Source organism: Merops nubicus, unplaced genomic scaffold, assembly GCF_000691845.1.
Source record: "Merops nubicus isolate BGI_N331 unplaced genomic scaffold, ASM69184v1 scaffold12191, whole genome shotgun sequence".
Classification (NCBI taxonomy): Eukaryota; Metazoa; Chordata; class Aves; order Coraciiformes; family Meropidae; genus Merops; species Merops nubicus.
This window is the reverse complement of record NW_008587673.1, coordinates 57,961-66,535: the sequence shown is the minus strand read 5'-3', so window position 1 is coordinate 66,535 and position 8,575 is coordinate 57,961. Positions and strand designations below refer to the sequence as shown.

General features: G+C 36.0%; 1 protein-coding gene across 1 annotated transcript in view; it reads left to right on the top strand.

Moving 5' to 3' along the window:
* Positions 1-520: 520 nt before the first annotated feature.
* SEC22A (SEC22 vesicle trafficking protein homolog A (S. cerevisiae)) overlaps positions 521-8,575 on the top strand; it is a 17,309-nt gene continuing 9,254 nt past the window's right edge. The window contains exons 1-4 of the mRNA XM_008949012.1: positions 521-759; positions 2,911-3,114; positions 4,352-4,515; positions 5,727-5,921. Coding sequence (XP_008947260.1) covers positions 2,933-3,114; positions 4,352-4,515; positions 5,727-5,921 — 541 coding nt within the window. The 5' untranslated portion in view covers positions 521-759; positions 2,911-2,932. The remainder of the gene's footprint in view (positions 760-2,910; positions 3,115-4,351; positions 4,516-5,726; positions 5,922-8,575) is intronic.

Sequence of the window (8,575 nt, the reverse complement as noted above, 5' to 3'; positions counted from 1 at the left end):
GGGTATTTATCCTTTTCTTTGTTTTCCATGCATCCATGCTGCTGCTTGTGATATGATTTTCTTTGTCCTTAGTTGTAGGAGTTAAACAACTACTGTTAGATTGAATATTGCAAATCTTAATGCTTTGGAAATATAGCTGTGGTTGTGTTGTATTATATTCCCAAAGTGTTCAAGTTGCTGATCAGGGGAGATTATAGGTTAACTAAACTTGGTGTATGAGGTGAATGATGGGATTCAGAATCAAAGGTGGTGTTGCCTTGAGCTACTCAGGTACCGTGCAGGCAGATAATGTATTTCCCATTTTAAATGGCTGAAGTGATGGGACTTCCTAACATCACTTAAAAAACATAGAATCATTTAAATGTTTCCATTATTCTAGTTTTCTTTTTACTTGAGTAACTTTTGAGTAACTGGGGTGTATTCAGGCCTTTCCAATAAGCATGCTTTTACAAAAAAGAGCTGAAGAATGTTGTTAGCCAGTAAATACATTTGTTAACTTTGTCTTTTGTCCTTATCTCATCAAATAGCTCAACATGAACTTTGACCATCGAGATCATTTAGAAAGTGAAGAGAACAGTGTTTTTCCTTCTGAGAGCTGGCTACAGGATTCTGAGTTTCTCCTGCAGTGGTTGCTGCCCTGTTCACTACCTTTTCCTAAAGTGGGACATGGAGCTATGCTCCTTTCTTCACGTTAGGTGCTAATGAAGTTAACTGCTTCATCAGAGGAAATGCAGATCCATGACATTACCTTTTGTGCAGGTAAATTAGTGAGAGGAGTTTAAAACTTTGCTGTTGCATCATTGCACTTTTGTTTCTATTGATATAGCTCCCAGAATGCTTTTCCAGGATTGAGTTCCAAGTGGTAGAGGTGGTAAGTGTTGGAGAACTGTTACAATTTAAAGCTGCTCTGCCATTTTGTCATGGTCTTGAGCTGCTACCATGGTTGTATGGTTAGCAGCATAGTTCAGAGAACGTGTTCATGTGCATTCCATGGGAGTTGTCCTGCTGGGACCACGCGAATGAACTCAAGCAGAGATAGGTAAAAGTTTCTAGAACTATGGGTTTAAGTTCCAGAATGCTTCACTCCAGCAAACTAATTGAGGGCGAGTCCTAAAGTTGTTTTGTTTTCTGTTTTTGTGTCCAGCTGATCAAAGTGCTTCATACCGTAGGGAATTGTGCCATGAAGTGCTGAAATAACAAGTGTACCTGATAAAAGCCCAAAGGTATTCAGCAGACCACAGGCAACAGTGGCTTCCACTGCTGTTCTGGCTTTAGTGAATCTGGTATGCTATGGAAATAAAATACGAGGGTATTAATTTGGAATATATATAGCTAATGTGATGCATCTCAAAACAGATTGAAGTTTGGCTGCTGATGAGGCTGAATTTCTTAATTTGAAAGGTACAACACATTTTCATTGTTTTCATTATTGTATACCTCTTTCTTTCTGAGTATTAAATACACTTGAAGAACCTGAGTATTGATTATTATTCAGGAAGTATCGTGATACATATATTTGAGTAGTGGGAAATAGGGGAGGTGAGCATTCAGGGAAAAAAAAATAGCCATTTTCTCTCTTTTATGGAGAGGCAGTGCTATTTTGGGAAAATTTGGATTCCTGACTTTTCAGATTACAGTCCTTCAGTTGCTAAGGCTTGTCAGGCACCCTTAATGTCATAGTTTGAAAGGTGCTGTAAACATGTCAGTATTGCACATAAAAGCATATTTCATCTGTATTCAGAAATCTGTTTTCTTTTGCAGTTTGTGACTGTATGGAACTTGAGTAGCATCATCTGAGGGAGGCAGAAATCTATTTTTTTCATAATTTAAGTGATAGGTGTAGTATATGGTAGGAGTCTGCAGAACAGTGTTAAGAGTTGAGGAAGTGTTTGCTTTTACCTTCATAAAAATTGTAGCAGTTCGCCCACTTGTACGAGGACAAATTTCTGTACTGATACTTAGCAGATAAGTAATCTTTCTTTTAATGCTTGTCTTGTTAAACTTTTGCATGTTTTGATTTAATGTAAAAATTTAAGAACTTGAAGGTTTTAAAAAATGTATCTTTACTTTTGGAAGACTGTCTGCAGGATGTGTGTTTATACTGCTAAATGCCTGCTATAAATTTTCTCTGATCAAAAAGCATTTAAATACACAACTTCTTCTAAGTGACTGTATTCCACAAAGCTTTAAGTATTGTGCATTGAAAATTAAATATTTTCCGAAGAAGACAGTTGCCACCACGTTGACTGTTCCCCGCTTCCTTTTTCTTCCTCCAGCTGTATATGCTGAGCAGGGCATCCTATGATCTGGAATAACCCTTTGGTCAATTGGAGTCAACTGTCCCAGCTGTGTCCTCTCCCAACTTCTTGTGCACCCCACCTACTCACTGGTGCAGAGGTGTGAGGAGCAGAAAAGGCCTTGAGTCTGTAAACACTGCTCAGCAATGGCTAAAACATCGCTGTATTATCAACCCTGTTTCCAGCACAAGTCCAACATGTGGCCCCATATCAGCTACTATGAAGAAAATTAACTCTATCCCAGCCAAAACCAGCACACACTGTAACAGCATGTAGGCTTTGCAGGTACCATTTCAACCTGCTCAGTTGTACTTGTGTAATACTGATAAACACGTTTTGCAGATTTTTCTTAACTGGGTCTCCATTTTCTTTAAAATGTATTTAATGTTTAAGAAATTCCATTGTGAGTTGGGAAAGCTGGTTTACATCACTTGCTGTTCTGATCCTTGATTTCTGACTCTAATCTGAGTTATAGTTAAAAAGAGTTAAAAATCCTCTGTGTCCCATTTTAAGACTCGGTACGCAGCTCAAGAAGCTTGATTAATCACACTAGAATCCGTTGGTTTTGCTTTTACCTTAGTGATGATTCCTCATGATTTGTGTTCTGTTGTAGGCTGTCGTTAACTCTGTTGGCAATGTCTATGATTTTGTCTGCCTCTGTGGTCCGTGTGAGGGATGGACTCCCACTGTCTGCTTCTACGGATTATGACCAGAGCACGGGAATGCAAGAATGTAGAAAATATTTTAAAATGCTCTCAAAGAAACTTTCTCAGCTTCCTGATAGATGTACTCTGAAAACTGGGCAGTATAATATAAAGTAAGACTTCTCTTTTTACATATTTGTGACATACTGGGTTGTGTCCATCTCTAAGTTAACACTTCACATTAGAAATGATTAATCAAACTAAGATTAATTTTTGGCAATATTTATATATCAGAAATTTAAAATTCAGAAATCATAGGAAGATTTGAAAACTACTCAAACTTTGGTGGAAGTTCTAGTGTATTTTATAAATGTCAAAGTCCTTGATGTACTAAAAATATTTTATTAAATTTCAAAGTTGTTTCTTATATGAAAATGACCAGACTTGGTCTTCATCTTCCTAGTTCAAGAACTGGTCATCTGTTTTCTCTTTTTAGTCTGCACAGATTTTAAAAACTACCCAAATACTTTAATAACTTATTATTTCTGAAAACTTGTGGTTAGGATGTTATAGAATTAGGCCCTTTTATTGCACCTCCAGGATTTCTGTTGACTTCAGAGAAAACACGCCCTAAAATTCAATAATTATTTCATATGGCACATGGGAATTAGGAAGGGTGGGAATGATTTTTCTGGTGTGAAGGCAGTGCTCCATTCAGCACTTTCACAAGGATGACAACACTAATTAATTAGGAATTCAGAAGATGCTCTTTTTCCCCTTGTTGGCAGCATAAAACTTGGATTACTGTGAAAGAATTCTTTGAATTTATTGTTTACTCAGAATTTTGCATTATATGTGACCATTCTCCTTTTTGCTTAGCACTGGTAACTAGGTGCACTGTATGTAGTTGGCAATTGCACTTTAACTTTTAAGAGTTAAGTTCTGATTCTGATTTAGATATGCTGCTTTAAATGAGGTAATTTTATCCAGCCCCTAGCAAACATGTGGAAGTTATACTGGTGGAACGATCTTAGAAAGTGCTCAGACTTCTCCATCTCCCATTGGTATATGAGTTTCCAGCATTTCTCAGGACTAGGTCCATTATGGACTAAATGTTTCCATTCAATTGTTTTGTTTTTTTTTTTTTTTAAAACTGCAACTTCATGTTGTTTTTTGTTCCATGTATGTGAGAATGTGTACATGTGTAAAAAAAAAAACAAACAAAAACAAAACAAAAAAAAAAAAAGTTTTTTTTTTTCTAGTAGTGTTGGACTTTTCAGTAAATGTCAATTCCTTTGCTACCCCAGAGCAGTTTTTGCTTTCTTATTATAGAATATAAGCTCAGATTACTAAAGCAGCAAATTACCAAGATTTAAATTTGAAATTTTGAATTTGTTGTCTTGATTGCAGCTTTATAAGTTCTCTGGGAGTAAGCTATATGATGTTGTGCACTGAGGATTATCCCAGTGTCCTGGCTTTCTGCTTCCTGGATGAGCTTCAGAAAGAGTTCATCACTACCTACAATATGATGAAGACAAATACTGCTGTCAGACCATATTGTTTTATAGAGTTTGGTAAGGATCTGACTTCTTTTCCCTTGGTTCTCACACTAAGAGAAATGAGTAGCTATCTGTCTAGATGTGCAACTAGACGCATACAAACTAAAAAAAACAAGCCATTTTATAGAGTCAATAAAGAAATACTTCTGTGGGCATTAAATGAAGCTACTAGAGTTTTATCCAAACTCGTTTATAATCTCTGTTCATTCCAGCAGGTTTTGATTTAAGCCTTGTTTGACCAAATCTGGAGTTCATCTTCTCCTAGTTAATAATACTAGGAGGTGTTTGACTTCATACCTCTTGAAACACTTGACCTGTAAATGTATTGAGCTTCATACATTACTCAAGTAAAAGACTGCACTTTTGTGTTTGCCCTCAGCTGTGCTGTAATTTTTGTTCAGGAAGATATTATTTTTTTTTGTTTTATGAAACAGTGAAGCATTTAATTTTCTGTCATGAAAGCTCCAAACCCAACTAATCTTATATATACCAGGTAACAGCTGTTACGGATTCCATTAAGATCTGTCACTTTAATACTATATGTTGAAGCACTTATTTTAAATATTCTTATAAAATGCATTAGAGCAAAAAGAACTGCAGTTGTAGAAATATGTGGGAAGATATTCCAGTTGGTTAATTCCTGTCTGTAATTTAGGCAATTTTTAACAATTGCTGTATAATATTGTTGTCTTCCTTAAGATCTCTACAAACACATTTTTTTCCCCCTGACTCCTTCTTTGTTTTACAGGTTGTTAGGCTAGAATGTAGACTGTAGTCTTCATATCTGAATAATAGACTATTAATTTTTTCCACCTGAATATTTTGCAAGCACATTTCATTCTCAGTTAAGTTTATACTTGAATTCAGGAGTTATTTTTTTCATAAGGGCATTTACTAAACTAACAGAGAAGCTAGAATAAGTGTAGTAAATCCATTATATTAGCAATGCTTTCAGTCTCATGCAGTGAAAGGTCATTAGTTTATTCACAGTTATTAAGTAATTAGATTTCTAGAGCTTAATTTTTTTTTTTTACTGCAAAATTAAACAGGCCATGATATATTAGTCACAAACCAGAAATAGTATAAAAAATCCAGGATAAATACAAGCATTTCAAACAATCTATTTCAGTTTGTGAAGTATGTAGTACATAAAGCAGCATGGTGTTGGATTATTTAATTAACAAAAGACCGTAAGGATATACCTTTTTATTTTAAACTTCATACAGATAATTTCATCCAGAGGACCAAACAGAGATATAACAACACACGTTCTTTGTCAACAAAGATGAATCTTGCTGACATGCAGACAGAAATCAAACTGAGACCACCTTACCAAATCTCTGTGTCAGAGCTTGGGTCAGCTAATGGGTTTGCACGTTTATCTGTAACGGAATATAAGGGGACTGGTAAGATATCTGCAGGTGAGTTTCAGACCTTACCTGGTTTTGTATCTTAAGTGAGACAGATGGAGGATAGTAGAATTAATCTTTGATATGTTTTTTCTTTAAGAACAGCTTTATCTCTGTCGTATGCTTAAAGCATAAAGCTGCTATGACCTTTCGTGGATTTTAGCTTCGATGTCTGTTTTGTCCTCTGCTCAAAGTGGGTATCTTCCCAAGGAACTTAGAGGAAGAAATGAGTCTATTCAATGGACTGCTTTATTGAAGGAAAGATAAATCTGCATGAAAATAAGCAAACAAAGATGATTGATTACTTGTCATCTTGTTAAGTAATTATCTTGTTATTCTTTCTTTTTCTGATTCTTTAAGATTTATGCAAATGTTTATTATTTCTGCCCAGTAGGACCCGGTGATGACATACGCTAACAGCATAGAGTCAGGAGTTAGAACAGCTGGAGGGAGAAATGCCACTTTAGGAAGCATCTGTGACTGAAAATCCAAAGAGCTGTGCTGGCTAAAAGATGTACTCTCTACAATAAGTGCCCTGTATATGTTAATACTATCAATTTCATATACACTTGCCACATTCATTTAAGTAGTCATTTTTTTTATTACAAAAATAAAATTTATTTTTTCATAATTTCTTTTATTTTTACCTTTATTTCATGTAGGAGGTAAATAGGGAATTGTGTTGTTGAACTGGATTAAAGGTTGCTGCTATTACGTGAATACTCTAAATCAGTTTGAGGCACACCTTTAGATGCTTCCCAGCAGGACAGAAAACTTAAAGCTTTGCCAAGTCCTTGCACTAAGCCATGGACTCCACACATGAAACGGACATAAGCTGATTTCAGTCTTCCAGGTTCAGTGAAGCAAAATCATAAACAGAAAAAAAGGAAGCATTGATTTTAAGTAGTTAATATCTTCCACTTTTGTTCCAGAAGTACCTCTGTCTATAGAGCCATTATCCTGGGCAGACATACACTGATACTGTTCACTTTACAGTGTCAGGGTGAAAGCCACAATTGTGACTTTAAACACTTCCTGTAGTTCTGTAATCAAAGATAGCAGCTTAATTTGTGCAGTTTAGATACATCTATTCCTATGTTTGCCAGTGCAGTATCCTAGTTACTTTACTTACTCCTAAGGATTCATCTAGAAGATTGAAAACTACATTATTTGTACCGCTGAAGCCCTCAGAGTTCTGGGTGTTGTGAGACAGTGTAGAAATAAATTGCAGTCTCCATATTTGCAGTTTAACAGTATTAGAGGTAGATTCTGAAAAATTCATAAAGAAAAAATGTGGAGATATTTAGATTGTTTAGAAGAGTGGAATCCTTTAAGCAGCACTACACATACCTTTAAAAACATCTATCTAGGCAGTAGATGATTAAAAGTGTATAATGCTGTGATACCATTCTTTTGCCACTTTTGATGCTTACGTTGTTACCTCGTAATGTTCCAGTGTAATCCTGGCTTATGGAAAGGTTATGGTGACAGAAGTGGCAACTGCTTAACTCAAAAAAGCTGCCTGGATTCAAAATTCTGAAGAAAAAACAATTAACTGTGAGACAGCTTGACCTGTGTCAAAGTAGGCTGTTTTTTAAAAGTTGTCCATGTAGTGGGAGATAAGGTTTTTATCACTTTTCTGAGTAAAAGTGTTGGAATGTCATATGGACCTAAACTAAAATGTATAAGTACCATTTCCCTTTTCACTATGAATTAAAATTAGATAATAATTGGCAGATGATCTTCAATTTTTTTTTACCTACCTCTCCACAACTTGTTTTAAAGAAGCAGTTCTGTCATCCTCTTTTCTTTCCATGTCAACTTTCTTGGTTTTTTCCTCTAAGTTACTTTTAAGTTTCTTCTTCCTTTGAATTCCATAGATCTCTCTGTTCACTTATCCACTTCCTTCCTTGAGTTGCTGTAGAAACTTACCATCAAATGGCTGTACATTATGAGAGGTTTGCACTTTGCTCCTTCTTCAGCTCTTCAAATTTTAGATACTATTGAATAACAGTGTCTTTTTTAGCAAGTCTGCTAGTAGCTTTTTAATTCTTTAGTCATCACTTCTCTCCACCCTTGAAAAGAACTTTTTCTGGATATTTGCTACCTGCTCAGCTAGACTTCAAAGTGTCTCCTTTGCTTTACGGATAAATCCTCCCAAAAAGACCCACTTTGTCTAGTGTATTTTCCTGAATATGCTGTCCCATTAAAAAGTATGACTTGTGCTAAGTGGGTTCAGTATGCTGAATGAGACTGTCAGTGAATCATGCCATCAGGGGGTAGCATGCAGAGGTAGGAAGGTAGGCAGGCACAAATCTCACTTTGTTACAGAGTTACAGAGTTTGATGCCTTAGTTTTGGCCATGCTGATGAAGCATTGTCTGTTGTCTGACTGTGCTTGTAATGGGATATGTATCCATGGTCTTGTCTCTAGGCCACTTCCGTTGTTCAAGTAACTGAAAATAGCAGCCCTTTTCCTCCAGCAAAAGCTGTGCTGTGTAGTGGGGAGTAGGGGTAATTATTAGTGTAAAGCGTAATGTGTGCAGATTATGGATAGATCTTTGCTCCAGAGGTGAATGCAGGTGTTGGTAAGCATCAGAACTAGGGTGACAGCATGCTGATGTGTGGTTTAGGATAGAGTAATTTTACTATTTTCTGATTTTTTTT